General features: G+C 48.4%; 1 protein-coding gene across 1 annotated transcript; it reads right to left on the bottom strand.

Annotated features, from left to right (window-relative positions):
• Positions 1 to 8,985: 8,985 nt before the first annotated feature.
• LOC136471532 (ethylene-responsive transcription factor ERN2-like) lies at positions 8,986 to 11,279 on the bottom strand. The gene has a single exon (XM_066469272.1). It carries the CDS (start codon positions 10,339 to 10,341, stop codon positions 9,022 to 9,024), a length of 1,320 nt encoding a protein of 439 aa, XP_066325369.1. The 5' UTR covers positions 10,342 to 11,279; the 3' UTR covers positions 8,986 to 9,021.
• Between the last annotated feature and the right edge of the window lie 7,513 nt (positions 11,280 to 18,792).

Genomic DNA, 18,792 nt, shown 5'->3' with positions numbered 1-18,792 from the left:
AAATGACTCAAGAATTTTGCATCGCGATTTGAAATAATAGTAGAAGGCATACCATGCAAGCAAACGATTTCTTGAAAGAAAAGGTCAGCAATATGAATAGCATCGTCGCTCTTATGACAAGGAATAAAATGTGCCATCTTAGAAAAATGATCAACCACCACAAAAATACTATCCCTCCCCCTCTTAGTCCTTGGCAAACCCAACACAAAATCCATAGATATATCAGCCCAAGGAGTAGAAGGAATAGGAAGAGGCATATACAAACCATGTGGGTTCAACCGCGACTTAGCCTTTTGACATGTGGTGCACCGAGCCACGTACCGTTCTACATCTCGCCTCATCCTACACCAAAAGAAATGTGTGGACAGCACCTCCTCTGTCTTCTTGGCTCCAAAATGTCCCATCAATCCGCCTCCATGTGCCTCCTGCAACAACAAAAGATGAACGGAGCCAACTAGAATGCATAGGCGGTTAGCTCTAAACAAAAACTCATCATTGATCATAAACTTATTCTATGTACGTCCTTCTCTACAATTTAGCAACACGTCCTTAAAATCAGGATCAAGCGCATATTGTTCTTTTACTTATTCAAGCCCGAAAATCCAACAATCAAGTTGGGATAGCAATGTATATCGTCTAGACAAAGCATCAGCAATCACATTATCCTTCCCTTTCTTGTGTTTGATAATATAAGGAAAAAATTCAATAAATTCAACCCATTTAGCATGCCTACGATTCAGATTATGTTGAGAGCGAAGATACTTAAGTGATTCATGATCAGAATGAATAACAAATTCTTTAGGCCACAAATAATGACGCCACGTCACTAAAGAACGGACAAGCACATACAATTTCTTATCATACGTGGAATAATTAAGAACAAGACCATGCAATTTTTCACTAAAGTAAGCAATGGGTTTACCATCTTGCATCAAAACACCCCCAATGCCAACTCCACTAGCATCACATTCTAGCTCAAAAGTCTTACCAAAATTTGGAAGTTGTAGCAATGGTGCGTGTGTGAGCTTGTCCTTCAAAGTGTCAAAGGACTCCTCATGTGTCTTTCCCCAATGAAACACCACCCCTTTCTTCGTCAACTCATGCAACGGGGCAGCAATGGTGCTGAAATCTTTGATGAACCGGCGGTAGAATCCTGCAAGACCAAGAAAACTCCTCACCTATGTGACGGTTCGAGGAACCGGCCAGCTCTTTATGGCTTCAATTTTCATCTCGTCCACCTCAATTCCCTGTGGAGTTACAACATACCTAAGAAAAGAAACTCGATCCGTGCAAAAGATGCACTTCTCAAGGTTACCAAATAAACGTGCATCACGTAAAGCATTAAAACAGCACGTAAGTGATCTATATGTTCATCAAAAGACTTGCTGTAAATCAATATATCATCAAAGTAAACTACCACAAAACAACCAATAAAAGCTCTTAAAACCTCATTTCATTAAGCGCATGAAAGTGCTAGGTGCATTTGTCAAACCAAAAGGCATTACTAACCACTAATACAACCCGAATTTGGTTTTAAACGCAGTTTTCCATTCATCTTCAAGTTTCATTCTAATTTGATGGTAGACACTTTGCAAGTCAATCTTGGTGAAAATTATAGAACCACACAACTCATCAAGCATGTCGTCTAGCCTAGGAATAGGATGATGATACCGAATAGTAATATTATTGATGGCTCTACAATCAACACACATACGCCAAGTTCCATCTTTCTTAGGAACCAAAAGAACAGGAATGGCACAAGGACTAAGGCTTTCACGTACATACCCACGGTCCAAAAGGTCTTGGACTTGCCGCTGAATTTCCTTAGTCACCTCGGGATTGGTTCGATAGGCAGCACGGTTGGGCCACGGCAAAAATCTGTTAAGACACAAGGACAAAAAACTCTTAACTTACCTTGACGCCATCATATGAGGATGTTTTGGGGGCTAGCCTGCCCGACCTCGGCTGCTCCTCATCAGCACATTGCCGCTTTGAGCCCTCCCTCAGCTCGGAGGGCTCAGACGAATCAGAATGGCCGCCTCCCGCCAACTACAGAGGTGCCACCGAGGGCTCAGACGAAGCAGTGCAACCCATTTCTGCTGGCTTCAGGGCCACCATCGAAGGCCCAAATGAGGCGAGGCAACCTAACTTTGCCGGTTTTGAGGCTGCCGTCGAAGCTCCGGACAGGGCGGGGCGTTTTGATTCAGCCGGCTTCGGGGGCGCATCCGCCCCCTCTTGCCTCGTGGCATGCCTTGGGAAGGGCCCTGCCTACGGCGAAGGTGGGTACTCATCCCCAGTGGCCAGATCATCCCACGGGATGCGTGACATCGAGCCTTCCTCCTCCTCCTCCTCCTCTTCTTCTTCCTCCTCTTCTTTCGACAAACCATGACGCCGCTTCCCTCGCTGTAGCTTCACTCGTTGCTTCGTTTACCGTTTCTTCTCCTCATCGTCCTTCTTCTTCTTCCTTTGTTCATCCATGGCACGGTTCACCACCCTTATGGCCGCATGCTCTAGCAGCAGTGCGACAGAGTCCTAGAAGACTGACCCCGCCGATAGCTCGATGAAGCTCACGTCCGGCCACCTCACGGGATGCCCCGGGATAGGGAACATGGCATCGGCCTCCGCCGTGGCCTCGTTGATGCGCTGCGTGACCTCACTATCGTGGAGCAGCCCCTGGGAGAGCATCGTCCCGATGAGCTACGCGTCGGGTGTCATCCCGTAAAGCGGGAGGACGCGCACCATCAGCGACGCCACCCTCCTCACGTGATAACCCCCGATGACAGCGGCCCCGCGGAGGCCGTGGGTCTTCAGGAATGCAATGGCCTCAAGGAGGTCGCGCATCCTCTTCTTCTCCATGATGTGTGGCCCCCACAGCCATGATGGTGGTACCTCTTTGATCAGACGCTCGGAGAAGACCGGCAAGGGAGCGGCAGGGTCGTTCTTTAGGTAGAACTAATGCGAGTGCCACCCCTTGTTGGATCTAGAGAGCTAGCAGGGCATGTACTCGGCCATCCGCTACCCCCGGAGGTGGATGCCCATGCATCCCATCGACTCCGAGGTCTCCCAACATCTCTCCTTCTTCTTGATCAAGGAGATGGAGAAGAATTATCTCCACGGCTCAAAGTGGGGCTCGATCCCTAGATACCCCTCGCACATCGCGATGAAGGCCATGATGTGCTAGATCTTGTTGGGGTTCAAGTGCTACAGCTCGATCTGATAGTGGTGCAGCAGACCCTGGAAGAATGGGTGGGGAGGAACCATGAGTCTACGCTCGTGGAAGAGCATGAAGGAGATGACATAGCCGTCTAGCGACGCCGGTGCATCCTCACGGCCGGGCACAAGCCACTTCACCTCATCGGTCCTCCCGCGGAGAAGACCACGCTTGATGAGGCCCTCCATGAGCACATGGGTAACATCGGAGCGGTACCACGAATCCATGGAGGATGGAGGCGGCTACGGAGAAGCAAAGGTGGTGGCGGAGAAGCGGAAGCTATAGATCTAGGGCTCTAGCAGCAGATTAGCAAGCATGGCAGATCCAAACGGCGGTGGCGGAGAAACAGAAAAAGGTACGGCTATGGTTTTGGTGTGTAGAAACGTGAAGGGGGAGGGCGCTATTTATGGGACGGAGTGAGGCGAGAAGGCAAACCATCCGCCTAGGTTCACGTGCCCGCTGTGCCACGCCACGTCACCTCCCTCTGAAGATCATGCACACGCTATTTCTGGCCATGCCGTCGAAGAAAACGCCGGATGATGGTTCCCCCAGTCGATGGGCCAAGAACCGTCATAGGTAAGGAGGGATACAGAGCTAAAAATGCTCCTACGGCCTATTTAGGCCCTAGAGTTTGAAGGCTGGCCCTCCGACGGGTTCACAGCCGCTCCGGGGTGCCCTTAGAGTGAGGGGTGGTAAGGGATGGGCCCACTAGCGGCCAGTATCCGGGTGCACGTTCGAGTCTTGGTCGGTTCCCAGTCTATGGTTTTTCCTCAAAGAAAGGCAACGAGCCCTTGAGACCGGTCTAACAGACCCGAGAACTATATGGATTGGTCGCCAAGAGTATGGAGTCGGTCACCAGCTAACCCATGCCAGACCCCACAAATGGGAAGCTAGGGCCCCACTCAGACTAGCCTGTTAACAGATCATTGAGCACCATGTTTCATCCATCGAAGAAAAATGTGGCACGGCTCAAGCCCCTCTGTTTTATCGAAAAAAATGCTTGAGAGATGACGATCACAAAGATGAGCCGAGCCTCGACCGGACCCCTACTACGCGCAGGGGCTCAAGGGAAGTTGTACTTGCAAGGACACCGAATGTGCGGTCGCAGTACGATGGCGGACCGATCGGATCCTAGGGGACTGGAATCAAGAAAAATCCTTCCGACCTCCCGAATCCTACGGTTACATGCCCCCAAGAAGACCGGTCACGACAAGAAGGAATCAACGTCTTACCAGGACACGCCGCGGGCTACAAAAAAGAAGGCCAATGCCCTCAGAGTCCTCCCATCCGGAAAAGCCTCCAAAGGAGTATCCTACTTCTCCGCAGGCTCGAGGGCTACTGTCGGGTATCAATATTAGGGATACCTAAAGCAAGGAAGTTAGCGCCCATGCTGACTTCCCCGGATGGCTCGTGACGTATTAAAAGGTCACGCCTGACCCCAAGGGCGCGGGCTCCGTCTCGCCCAACCTCAAGGCCACGGCTCCGTCTCGCCCGACCCCTTGGGTGTGGGCTCCGTCTTGACCGTCCTCAAGGTCGTGGCCTCGTCTCGCCCGATCCCTTAGGTGTGGGCTTCGTCTCGCCCGACCCCAAGGACACGGCTCCGTCTCACCCGACCCCAAGGCCACGGGCTCGTCTGGCCGGACCTCGAGGCCACGAGCTCCGTCTTGCCTGACCCCTTGGGTGCGAGCTCCGTCTCGCCTAACCCCTTCGGTGCTGGCTCCGCTTGGCCCGACCTCAAGGCCGTGAGCTCCGTCTCGCCCGACCCCTTAGGTGCGAGCTCCGTCTCGCCCGACCCCTTGTGTGCGGGCTTTGTCTCGCCCATGGTCGCGGGCTCTGTCTCGCCCGACCTCGAGGACGCGGGTTCCGCCTCGTCCGACGGGGACCCATACTGTCGCCAACCACTTCAGGTCCAAGCGTATGGGACTGGGTCAAAACTCTGATGGCTAGGAAGAGGCTGACATGCCTCGATGTAACCTGCAGCCATGCCGTCCCTGTTGACATCTACAGGATCAGCGGGACGCGCATGAAGGAGAAGAAGGACCCGGCAGCCCTGGAAGCCTTCTTCTCTCTCTCGTTCTTCTCCTTTTCCTTCGCTGTAACCCGCGCTTTCCCTTCGCCTATAAAAGGGGGAGCAGGGTGCCCCATGAAAGGGGATTGAGATCTAGACAGGGGGCGAAAAACACAAGCACACGACATGAGCACATGGCTGAGCGACAAGCGAGCTCTCAGCACCCGTTCACTCCTTCCACCAGAGACTTGGGATCCTCTCTCTCTCTCGCCTATTTGTAACCCCTACTGCAAACCAAGTACCGGTAGCACGAGTAGCAGCGAACTGGACGTAGGAACATTCCGCCCGAACCAGTATAAACCCTTGTGTCCTCCGAGCCAGACACGTAAATACAAATTTACTCGTCGGTGGTCTGAAAACATCGACAATACCCGAACTACCGACCCAAAAATTTCGGGTTACCCGAATGCCCAGAGCTAGCTGCCACCATGGCATGGCCACGTCAGATGCTGGCGCTGGTGTGGAGAGTTTTGGATTGCCTGTGTGCGACGACAATAGATTAGGGAGCTAGATGATAGCTTTTTTTAGTTTGAGGAGTTAGATGGGAACGCCCCAAAAGTTTAAGGACCCTGGTGCAATTTACTCTATCATCAATTCCTTATACTAGGAGTATTTAAGAAACGGAGACAATACTAGTATTTTAGCTCGGCGAAGATTATCAGTACCATTAATTGTTGCGTTCTACTGGGCGTGCTCCGTGTTGTAGCCATTCTAGACATACTCGGTGCAGCTATTTCAGAAATAGTGCCGGCGGTGGGGGCGCATGGTTTTTTATTTTATTTTTCTAAAATTAATTTTTAGAGGGCAGCTGAGCTTTTTGTTTTTAGATATGGTTGACCTGTCTCCATAAATCATGTATTTTTAGACACATGGACTATGGGCCTCTTTGGTTCACCTAAGGAGCCTGGCTTGCATCTACCAATCAGGTTGCACAGGGACAAACCAAAGATATACAAGCACTTGTTGAGTGGTTTGGTTCACTGAATCTAAAAGGTCAGGTTAAGTAGAGCGTTTGTTTGGTTGGCTGCTTAAATTGAAATAAAAACCAAATACTAATAAGATAATATTTATTTTGCTCGAATTGATTGTATACTACTTATTTTTACCATAATAAGTCTTAATTTACTTTGAAATATATTAGTATGCCTTATATGATGTTAATTATATGCTAATACCTTGCATCCTACGAGCCTGGCTCTAGAGAAACAGATCTCATTCTCGTTCCTAGAGAACCAGGCTCGTTGCTCCCTTTTGCAGGCAACCAAATGTATAGCACACCTAAGTCCACATGAACCTGACTGATGTGGATATAGGAAACCAAACATGCTCATATAGGTAGACACAGTTGGAACACCGAAAACCCGCGTCTAAAAACATAATTTTCTTCCCTAAAACACCGATAATAATCTCTCCTGACCAGTTCACACACATGAGCTGACCTCAGCTCACTAGTTGTGCAAAAACCATTTTTTTTAAGACAGCGCAAATAGTGCAGTGAATCCCAACAGACAGATTTGGATTTTAGCGAACACATACCAACATACAAAACGATATGTTTTCCCTTGATCTAAGGGTCTCGACCAAGTGTACTCAAGAGTCAAGACCACACATATATATATAACTATTCCCTGGCTTTCATGCGCATTTCAAGCACAGATTTGCAAAAGATCGAAATATATAGATACGGCAAAAGAATACAAACTTAGCAAGACCATAAGCATGATTATCTTTTCAGTATCCTGATTTGTAACATACGACCTCAACTTCTGCATGAAAAATTAGCCTCAGAATGATGGTGTAGTCAAATACTCAAAATGTATTAATAAATTTCTAAAACAATAAATGAATGACCCTACTACGGATCGGAATCAATATATATCTAACATGGTTTGCTAGCATTCAAAGTCTAATCTCATGGGAGATAGCTAGACTACTTTGTAATCAAACAGCTCACGGGAGAGTTTTCTGAAGATATAAGGGTATACTGTTTAGGGCAAGTGATCATGATGCTGGGAACAAAATTAATATGAAATCCTGATCTAATTCAAATTAGAACCATGGACGCCCATATGTATATGTTTCATGTGAGGTTTATGGGATCCCGCCTTGTTAACCCATTTAAAAGAAGCGAGAATGAAATTGTAACTAGATTGGTGAGAGTGTATGTGCTTCACTAAACTTGAGCAAAAGGATATGAGCCGTTTGGACTTTAGGGCATTAAAAATTAAATGGTGTCAATGCTAAGCTCACGGTTGTACAACCATATGCAGGTTAGGGGTGTGGACATGTGCCATATGGCATACATGGGTGCCAGAGGCACATGGCATGTCCATATGCTGTACGTGTGCCAAGTTGGAAATGTTCCCTCTAGCCGTTTACTCGATTGTACCATGGGTTCTTAGGTAGATGAGGATGTTAGGCCCTGCTTTGAGGGGGGGAGGGGGTGGGTTTGCATGGCCAATATAATAAGGCTTTTAGGCTCTATGCTAACACATGTTAGAGGCAGAACCAGAAATGCAATTTTTCCTTTGATTGAGGGGGGGCAACTGTACAATTTTATCTCAAAATCTAGTCAAATTTAAATGGAACTGTACGATGTGGGGGTTGTGGCCCTCCACCATATCGTCATTACCGATGTTTCATAATAACCAATTCAACCCTTTTTGGGCACTCATATGGAACTTTTACTTGCCAACGGTCATAGTCGGTTCTATATAGTGAGTTTCTTTCATGTGGCAATGATCATTGTGGGTTCTATGTAGTGAGTTTCTTTCACACATGCACCGGAGATGACGTGAACCTTATTGGGAATGGTGAGATTTGTATGATTTATGTTATCATATGATAGTAGGTTTAAATTGTTGTATGGAATTGTGGTTAGATTTTAAAACTTCTATTGTTTCTATGGTAGATTTGTTTACCCACTAGGGAGTTGCAGCTATCTGAGTTATTCGCACTCCAAGAGCAACTCAACGTGTTCATTATAGATGGTAGTGACATAGGGTGGCAATTTCACCTTGTCTAGGGATATGGAGCTCGGATAGTTATTGTCAAAATTGATGTATGGACTTGTGTGGTTACAACTTGCGTATGGACTTTGTGACTAGAACTTGATGTATAGATTTGTGATACTTGCAAATTGCAATATATTTTGGTGTAGCTAACCGAGACATGTATGCTCGTTTGACATGTATTCCCACCTATTTAATTCTGAAATAAGCACTAGCAAGTATTTTCATAGCCAATTGTATCCTATAACCACCAATGATAGCCAGTTTCAAGTTGTACCATACAACCGCAAGGGAAACATGGATATCATCGCCGTTTCCATAACGGTAGCAATAGCTATTTGCCTAGTACCGCTTCCAAAATCCCGACAGTGATGGCTGGTTTGGAACCAGCAATGATGGACAGATCAGTAGTACTGTCGACAAATGTTAGTGTAGTATACACATAACAGAATATGAACATTATATATGAATTGTCACAAGAATATTGCAACATTGTTGTAACCATAGATGATAATTAAGCCATGTGTAGTTAAATTAAAATCTTATTGATGATTCTGGAAGTAAAAACTGTCACTGCCTATAGAAAGTAAGCCAAACTATGTGACCATAAAAGGGCTTCTTATGTATGTATCTATATATATCGTTCTATCATGTGGCAAACAATATCATAAATAAATAATTCTAATACTCGATGATTCTAATTAAAACTTATCATTCTATAACAATAAACTTCAGCAGATAGGAGGCAGATCAAGGGAGCTCCATAGAAGCATGTCACTGTTGTCTACTGCTTTCGCCTCCTGCGGGGAGTCGTTGGCTGCTTCCGGCGAAGAGCTCGTTGCTTCCGACGAGAAGCTGTTGCTGCAGCTCGAGCACTCCTCATGGCCAACGACGTTACCTTCCTTGTCTACTACTTCTGGTTCGTGCTGTCCCTGTTCCTGCTGCTGCCTCTTGTTCCTGCACGCGTCCCTCAGGCCGGAGAGCGCCAGCTCGTGCTTCCCAGTAGCACTGCCATGGTCGCCGCTGCCACCGTCGCCGATGCGCATGCGGAGGCACTCCGACACCCCGCTGAGAGCGTAGAGCGACGCGGAAATCTTCCTCTCGTACTTCATCCTCTTCATCACCTCGTGGATCGCGGCCGACGGCTCTCCGGCGCCCTCACCCTCGCCCTCGCCACCATAAGTAGGCGGCGGCTCCATCTCCACCGCGTCGTCGTCACCGAGGTCCGCTGCCACCATTTCGAACGGAGAGTACTGCAGCCCCGCCGCGTCGTCAGCAGCCTCACCATCAGCCGGTGACGGGCGCTTGTCCATGAACCCAAAGTCCAGCGGCGCCTCGTCGTCCTCCTTGCAGGCCACCACCCCCTCCTTGTCGCCGTCGTCCTCCGTTATTCCTTGGGAGCAGGTGGACCCCTCCTCGTGCTTCACGTCACTGGTACTGTCGTAGCTGAGGAAGTCGTCGACCTGGAAGCTGTACTCCTCGGGGCCGCCGGCGCCGCCGTACCCTTGCTGGTGTTGCTGCGCTGGCGCGTCCTGCTGTGTGATACTGACAGCACTTGCACTGCGTGCTTTCTTGAGGCGGAGGAGGAGGAGGCTGGTGACCTTGGAGGGCAGAGCGGACGGTGCAGCAGGCGCCACCAGCTGGTGGTGGGGCGGCGGCATGACAGCAGCAACGGCGGCGGGGACGGCGGCGCAGGGCCAGAAGTTGGTGCGGGTGTTGGAGCCGCGGAGGAGGCAGGCGGCCTCGTCGTAGGCCCGGGCGGCCTCCTCGGCCGTGTCGAAGGTGCCGAGCCACACCCGGATCTTCTGGATGGTGTCCTTGATCTCGGCCACCCACCGGCCGGAGGGCCGCTGCCGCACGCCCACGAACCGCTTCCGGGCCCGCTGCGCTGCCGCCACCCCTCCCGCCGCCGCTTCTGCCCACGACGACTCCGTCATCGCCGCCGCCACTGCTGGCGCAAAGCTGTTGTTGGCGCCGGTAGCGAGGGGCGTCGACGCGAGGATATGGTCGTCGTCGGCCAAGGTCGGACACGCCTTGCGCTTGAGCGCCATGGGTGGATATGCCCGGCCCTTATTAGCTGGAGGTACGGCGAAGGTGGTGGTGAAGTGCTACTTGTGTGCTGCCAGGTACTCCTAGTATGCTATGAGCATGAGGTGGGTGAGCAGAGTATAAATAAGGGTGCGGACTGCGGGAGCAAGCTTTGTGAGGAAGAAGAAGAAGTAGGAGGATGGAGGATGCATGAAGTGGCTGTTGTTGCTTGTGCAAATAGTGAACGCGTTGTAATCTTGATGGCTACTGCCTTGGACTCTTGGGAGCTTTACAAATGGAAGCTGCTGGTAAAGAGGCTGCTGAGGACTTACCTTACCTGCTGATAATGTATAAGCCTGGGGGTTTGCTGATTTTTTTGGTTATACAGGAGTATATAAATCGTGCTTTACTTGAAAATTTCTTAGTCTGAAAGTTAACACAGGGTCTGACAGACGCCTTTTGGCTTGACCAAGTATTCAGGACTGGACACAGAGAGCAAATTCAGTTTTCAGTTTTTAAAAAGGACTATCGATCCGGAGCAAAACAAGAACACTGGTGGTAGATGTAGATTAGATCAGATCAGACGACCGGTTTTCCTTCAAATTTTACTAGAGCATAGATAGGTGAATTCGAATCTACAATAGTTTCCAAAACAACATTCCTAGTTGAAACTTGAACTTCTTCCTACGCTGCGCATATATATAATTTGAGCCCCGACTAACAAAGACATATCCTTTTCATTCACGGATTTCGTGGGGAACAGAAAGTGACCTACAGGGCACAGGCAACAGACCTACCAGTCTAGTGTTTCGTTAGCGTCTCGTCCAGGGTACGCACATTTTGTTTATTCTTGTCAGATCTCAAAGGGGTCCTTGAAATCTAGGACGCGACATATGTTGCGTCAAGACGCATCGAAGCCTTCCGTCTACCGTGTGTGAGGATGTACATTTGGTCACCTATTCATTCTTTTTTAATTTCCTTGACTTCCATTTGGGACTAGCTAGACACTTTGAATCATTTCAATCCTATTTATATTGAGTTGAGCATAACGGAGACGTGACGCGGTATATCATTCATGACACATAAACCATTAATAGACATGGTCATCTTTTAACTCACCCACGTCTGTAAACAATAATATTAACAGAGACGATATTCTAAGGTACCGTCTCTATAAATGCCCATCAACAGAGATTATTTGACAGGGATGCCTATCTCTGCTAATAGAAAACGGCTGCTTCTGAAAATAGTTCTCATACATGTGACTTCAATTATTTTAAACATGAGAGTTGCCTCGAAAATCCATAAAAATAAAAATAGCATGGAATAGCGTAACTGTGAGAGTTCAAAAATGGGAATTAATCGCTATAATATAGGCGTCTGAAAAATGGGTTTCTCTCAGGTGACGATGCAGAGCCGCCGGATCATCATCGTGTGGTTGGGGGTCACGCGTGCACTATTCATCTTCCTCGTTCCATCCGTGCGATTTCTTCCTCCTCGCATCCGTGCTAGCCGCCGCCCACCCCCATCCGCCCTGCCGCTGCGCGATAGAATTTCGTCGGAGTTCCGACAAGACTCTATCGCGCCTGCGGCGTCCTCCCATTCCCCCCTCCCTCCCGCCGCTGCCATAGCCACCCCCCCCCCCCCCCCCGACTTGGCTCGGCCGCCTCCATCGCCACCAGGGACCCTAAACCGCCCAGTTGCCGTCCCCACCGCATGCCCCCCACCCCACCCCCCAAATCCCTTCTAAGCCGGTCAAAATTGGAAAACTTACCTCACCGGAATCCTATCGGCAGCGAACTTCTCATCTCCAACGCCCGCGAGCTCCTCTTCCACGCAACCGTCTCCTTCTTCTTCCTCCTAAACTGAAATCTACGAAGCGTGTTTAAAAATACACTTGAAACATCAGAATGGATTTATATTCAGTTGGTGTCAAAAAAGAAGTCATGATGTTTGCTTATACTTGGCCATGCAGCCCGCAGCATGACGGCCCGGCACGGAGCTCATAATTTTGGCCCGGCACGAGCACGGCCTGGGCTGATGGCGTGCGGGCCCAGGATAGCCCGGCCCGGAGTAGCAGGCCGTGCCTGGGCCTTACCCCAGGCACGACGTGCCAGCCCGGCACGGCCCGGCCTACAATGGCAGGCGCGGTAGCGGCCTGGCCTCCCCCCAGACTGGCCTGCAAGGCCTGCTAAAGCCCCCTGCGCCCCCTCCCGTATCCCATCAGGCGCCGCACTTGTGACATGAGTGGCCCGGCTCCATCTGGCCTCCGTCTCGACGTTGCGACTGCGAGTCACGCCCGCCGTTCGCTTCCCCACCCGCAGCCCCCACCCACTCCCCACTCTGACCTTCAGCAAGTATCGCGTTGCCTCCTCCTTCCTCGACCAGATCCCCCTCTGTCTTCACCAGACTCGACGTCGGCGGGTGCCTCACCTCCGCCTCCACCAGATCCGACACCCACGACGCCCGAGCCTCGGCGAGCTCGTTGGAGCAGAGTGCGACGGCGGCTCCCCTCATGCATTGGCGAGCGCGTGGAGGTCGCGCGGGCACATGGAGGACGTCGGCCTTGGGAGCGAGCTCGCCGGCGCATGGAAGCGGAGGCCCCTTCGCCACCCGCGCCCCGCATGGAGGCGACGACGACGCCTCCGTTCCCCTCTCGTCAAGCTGCTAGGCTAGCACGGCTTGCTAAAACGCTCGGGCTTAGGCCGGCCTGGCCCGAAAAATGGCCCGACAGGCTGTGCCTGGGCCGTTGGCTAGGCCCGGTGCCCGGTTCGACACAGCCCGGGAGGCACGATGTGCCGTGTCGGCCCGACCCCTATCGGGCCGTGCCTGGCACTGGCTCGTGCTGGGTTCGGGCCGGCCTGGCCCGTTGGCCATCTATATGTTTACTTAAGAGAAAACCGAAACATGTTACAACTTATACAAACTAATAATAATGTTCCATGTGTAGAGTAAAGCAGCAAAAAAAAAAAAACAGATGCACATCTGATTTAGGTGTCTGTGTATGAATTCATCGTGATTACTTCATTATTAACATATAGGCAATTGATTTATTAGTATCTTTATGCGACTATCAGACAAGATTGGGGAAGAAAGTAAGGAGAAGAAAGGGACCCTCACGTCTCTATAATATGCTTTGAAGCTTTGACAAGGTCCATAATACGTCCAAATATTATCTTTTGGTTGTTACTCGATGTCTTATTGTTTCCAAAACTTCAAGGTGATCGAGAAACCAAATTAATTGTTTATCTGATATGTTTGTGAGCTTGAATTGGTCAAGTGGCCTAATTGGATGCAACTTGCTCGATTAAATAAATAACTACAATCAACTTGGATTACAACGCCGGAGAATTCTGGATTGAAATGAAGTCCACTCACTGCCGGAAATTGAAGCTCAAACGCACTCTACTACATAATACGGAGTAACTACCTATACAACAGGGTAGCCCCAACTTAATCTATACTCCCTCGGTCCACGAATATAAATCATGCACGTATTTTAAAATTTAAACTTTATTATCTTTTATTAACTATAAATGCGGGTCTTAGATAAAAAAAAGTTGCCCATCTTCTGATAAAATATAATTGTGCACTTTGATAATATAACAAATTAAATCACAAAGACCTGACCTTAAATTTGGTAAACTCTAATCACCCTTGATAAATACAACCATTGGATATATTCTATTTCTAAAAAGTTAATCCCATCTCTACCACTATGAAAAATAATTTAAAGTAACCCTTAAATTTGCATCTAAATTGCCCGTCCTACCATTATGATACATAATCTAAGTAATCACTAAGAAAATCTAAGTTACTAACTTATTCCATTATCAATTTTTAAAGTAAAATACCCTCAAATTGACATTCAAATTACCAGCATCCACTATCATGGAAAAAGTTTAGATAACAAAAAACTATATATGTTTTCTAATTACCCACTTTTATTATGCCACTATTGTTATTAATAAAAGTGCACTGTTGTACATAAATCCTTGCTGTAAAAATTTCTTATTTTTAATAAAATGCAAAATGAGGGTCAAATAAAATCTTTTAAAAAATATATGTATTTCCTTAAAAATGAACAGTGGCGGGAGCAAATAAATAAATAGTTTTAGATGCTAAGCACGAACTCTTCATTATTATGTCGTCACGGGTGATGAACTAAACAGCCTTTGAGAAACTATGAATATCTACACATCTTACATCACTGGTGCGAGTGCGACCAATTCGAGGCAACTCTATCTACACAAAAGCGAACAAAACTGAACCGAAATTTAGAAGCAGATTTACAATCACAAGGTCGTATGTCGGATGGTAACTATGGGAGACATGTTTAAACACGAATAGATATGACAGTAATGCCATAGGGTGGATTCCTGGATCTACAGCTATTAGAAAGAGATCTTACCTTTTTCCTTTCTTCTTGGTTTGTTTTGTGACGTTCCATATATCTCCAACAACTAAAAAGAACAAAGTGTGGACATTTTTTAGTGCGATATTTGTTTTGGTTCGTCCGTTTGTCCACGCCTGCGATCCCACGACATCTCCCGCATGCTGTGTCCTTTGGTGCGAAGAAAACACGGAAAGTCTTGACCCTGATTTGCATGCGCTACAAATACGGAAAGTCTTGATCCTGATTTGCATGCGCTACAAACACGGAAAGTCTTGACCCTAATTGCCTCAAACAAGGAAAGTGATCACCCACGTCTCACGCTCGATCATACCGCCCTCGTGCCACAAATATGAAATTCTTGACCCTGATTTGCATGTGCTACAAACACGGAAGACCATCGTCGCTCATCGCTGCACGATCGAACGCGTCTTCTGGGTAGGACTCAAGCGTGTCACTGGTCGTTGCACGGAGACGATCGTCGCGCGCCCCATTCCTCAAGCCCCTGCACGATCGAGCCACCCCTACTTCTTCCTCGTTGTGTAGTGGAGAAGCAACAATAATGGATCATACACCGTCTGCCTACCAGTGGATGCACATGTGGCTACATGATCGATCGCTGCAAGGTCGCCGCAAGATCACCTCCCCGTGCGATCTCCCTTCCCCGTGCGATCTCCCGTCCATGACCTGCTCCATCGTCTGGTCTGTGCGCCCGCGCCGTCATCCTCCCCGTGCGCCACGTACACTACCGCCTCCACAACGTCGCACCGTCGTCCTCGCCGTTCTGCCGCATCGTGCACCTGGAAACACCGCCGCCTCCACGACATCTGCACCGTAGTCCTCGCCGTTCGCCCGCGCCATGCACCCGAGCCGTCGTCCTCGGCTACCGCGCCGCTATCTCGATGCCACCTGAGTCGTGCACCCGAGCCGTCGTCTTCGCATATGTAGACCGATTGACGTCGCTCGTCCTCCATCGCTCGCCGTTCATGATGTTACACAACCATAGTTCATGATGCTACAGACGTTCTTGTTATATAGTTAATCATCTATTTTTTTTATATTGTGTGCCTGCACATTGGATGCCATTGTTTTTTTAGCATAGTTAGCCCTTTGTGTGTACCAATCTCGTTTCAAGTAGCTCGAGTCTTATTTATTTACTGATAGTCTCAATTCATGAGCTTGGTGTACCAATGTTAGATACTTTACTGGTAAAATATATTAGATACTTTTCTCTTGTCAACTTTTTTTATGGCCACTGAATTTTTGGTTTGCTAATTTTTTTATTACATTGGATGGTATTCAGATGTTTGGCATCAGGCCTTTGCACCTCTAGACCTCGCTCGTTGAATTGGTGTTCCTGTAGCAGCAACACCAAGCCAGGTCATAAAGTTATCTCTGCACTGCAAAATGTCTATGGATTGATCTTTGTTTATTTTCGAACAATCTGATGTAGGCATGCAAGAAAAAGAATGATGATTTCTCACTGAAGTGAAACCTTGAAAAAGAGGGATTTCTCACTGAAGTTGCCCTGAATTGTTGCAATTTATTGCCATGGCTTATGTTTGTAAACTCTAGAGGATGAGTCAATGGTTGGCATTGATACACTGATGCTTGATGAGATATTTTTTGGTACAACATTTGTTTTGATGCGATATTTATTTTGGTTCGTCCGTCTACCCACGCCTATGATCCCACGACATCTTAATTACTGATTGATTGTGACATTCTCCTTGATTGAATATTGCCTGTCATGTGATAGAGAAATCACGACAAAATAGAAAGTAAAATTATTATGCTATCCATATATACATTGCATGTTTACATGCACCGGCATACATGATAACGAGCAGAAGGAAAGAGAATTAACACAGAAGGAAAGAGAATTAAGACAAAATGAACCTCTTTGCATTTATGAGAACCTTGCCAAATCTACCTACATTTAATTACTTCCCCTCTTTGCATTTGCAAAAGGGATAACTTTTTCCTCCTTTCATTTGGTTTCACGCTCACGTGTTCCATCGCACTCGCTTGTTGTTTCTTGCATGAACCATAGTTGATGTCATCTGTCTTCCATGGCTCAGCCTCCCAATCCCAAGAGAAGGTCCCTACCTCTCCCTGACTGGAGATCCGGCCTGTCAGAGGATCTCCTTGAGTCCATCGGGCAGCGTCTCGCGTCAGGCCATGACGCGGCGTCCTTCCGATCCGCTTGCTCCCCATGGCGTGCCGCCGTCCCGTTCGTGCCCTTCGGGCCGCTCCTACTGCTCCCGTTCAACTCCGACTCGGACCGCGTCGGCTTCTACTGCGTCCTGGAGAAGAATGTCTTGTCCAAGACGCTGCCTGATGTGCGCGGCAAGGTGGCGTGCGGCTCCTCGTGTGGGTGGCTGGCACTCATGCACGAGGCGGCGTCCGTGACGCTGCTGAATCCATTCGCCGGTGCCCGTGCCCCCCGCGTTGAGCTCCCGCCAGCAGGCAAACACGTCGCGGCGGCGTCCTCATCGGAACGCGTGTCTAGGGTCCACGGCCGGTGGGTCCTCCATCCCACCAACGGCTACGGGGAAACGGATGCCGTAGGCAGAGCCATCAAGCTAGAAGACATGAGGGACGTGTTCTTCCTTGAGATCGTGCTGTCGGCGTCGCCTGATGCCGCCGGCCGCGAGTGCGTGGCCATGGCATGCTTGGGTGCTCCACGGAGGTTGTGTTCTGCTGGGTTGGAGTCGACAGCGCAGGACGCTGCTCGACACCAAACTGGAGTTCTCCGTGAGGTCTATCATCTACTGCCAAGACAAGTTTTTGGCGATCGACTGCACTGGAGAAATCTCCGTCTGCAGCAGCAACGACGCCGACGCTACTCCAACCGCGATGCTGCTGCCATCGCTGTCGCCACCTGCGGGGCCCTGCCACCACAGCTACTTGGAATCAAACGGTGAGCTGCACATTGTGGGTACCATGGTGAGCACGTTCCACGAGACACAGAGCTTCACCTACAGCAGCACGATCTACAAGTGCAACCTCCACGACCGTACGCTGGAGTGGTCCAGGGTGAGGGACATCAGTGATAAGACACTGTTCGTGTCTAAACATTTCAATGAAAGCTTTAGTGGAACAAGTGTATCCAAGTACAAGGAGAATAAAATCTACATGTCTGAGCTATTGTATGGGGATCCATACGACTTGGTCCATCGACTGGAGATCGTTGATATTGCTACCGGCGCATCCAAAGTGAAGCCCGTCCAGAAAAAGATGCAGAGTTCCGAGGCTCTAGGTTGGATTCGATCCAATCTCTGGAAGCTCTAGAGTTTGTGAGCCTGCGACGCCGCACACTCCATGACTGTGTTAAATTCATAAACTTTGCTTTTTAGATTAAATGTCACTTTAACGTTGATATTTAATTTAACAGTATTGTTATCTTATCGTGCAATCCGTGTGTTTTTAGTATAAATTGTTAGTTATCCCGTAGCAACGTACGAGCACGCTACCTAGTACTATACATATTTATTAAACCAGCAACGCTTTCTCATCTCCTCTATCTTGTCATTTCTGAGGAAATCATCCAGATGATGACGGTGTATCCGATGCGGCAATGCCCTTTACAGCTCCTTTTTAGGCAAAAGTTGGTGGCTTCATTTGAGGCAGCGCTGAAACTACTCTGATTTGAGAAAGTGAAGAGACAAACACAAATGGTCAATCGTGCATATGCGATGATAGTGATGTGGGTGTGATTTAATTTTAGGACAACTAGCCGTGAGTTGTACTGGAAACAAAAAAATATGTTTGTGCATCAAACAGAATAAAAAAAAACTATGATTTCATATTTCCAAGTCCTGAGAGAGTGTTCATGGAATTGTTCAGCAATCCTCTTTGTGGTATGAGCTGTGTGTTGCCTTGGAGACATGGCACAACCATGATCAACAGATTGAAATAAATCGTACAACCTTGGATGATTAAATAAATCGTGCCTCACACATACTCATAGATAAAACGTATAACCCCTTACCGCTTTATAACGACAATGAATTAAGATCAAATGACAAACTACTAAAGGTACTAAAGGCACTGCAGGAACACTTAGTGCCATCGTCTG

This window comes from Miscanthus floridulus, chromosome 1 (genome assembly GCF_019320115.1).
Source record: "Miscanthus floridulus cultivar M001 chromosome 1, ASM1932011v1, whole genome shotgun sequence".
Classification (NCBI taxonomy): Eukaryota; Viridiplantae; Streptophyta; class Magnoliopsida; order Poales; family Poaceae; genus Miscanthus; species Miscanthus floridulus.
The sequence above is the reverse complement of the archived record's forward strand: the minus strand, read 5'-3'. Positions and strand labels throughout refer to the sequence as shown.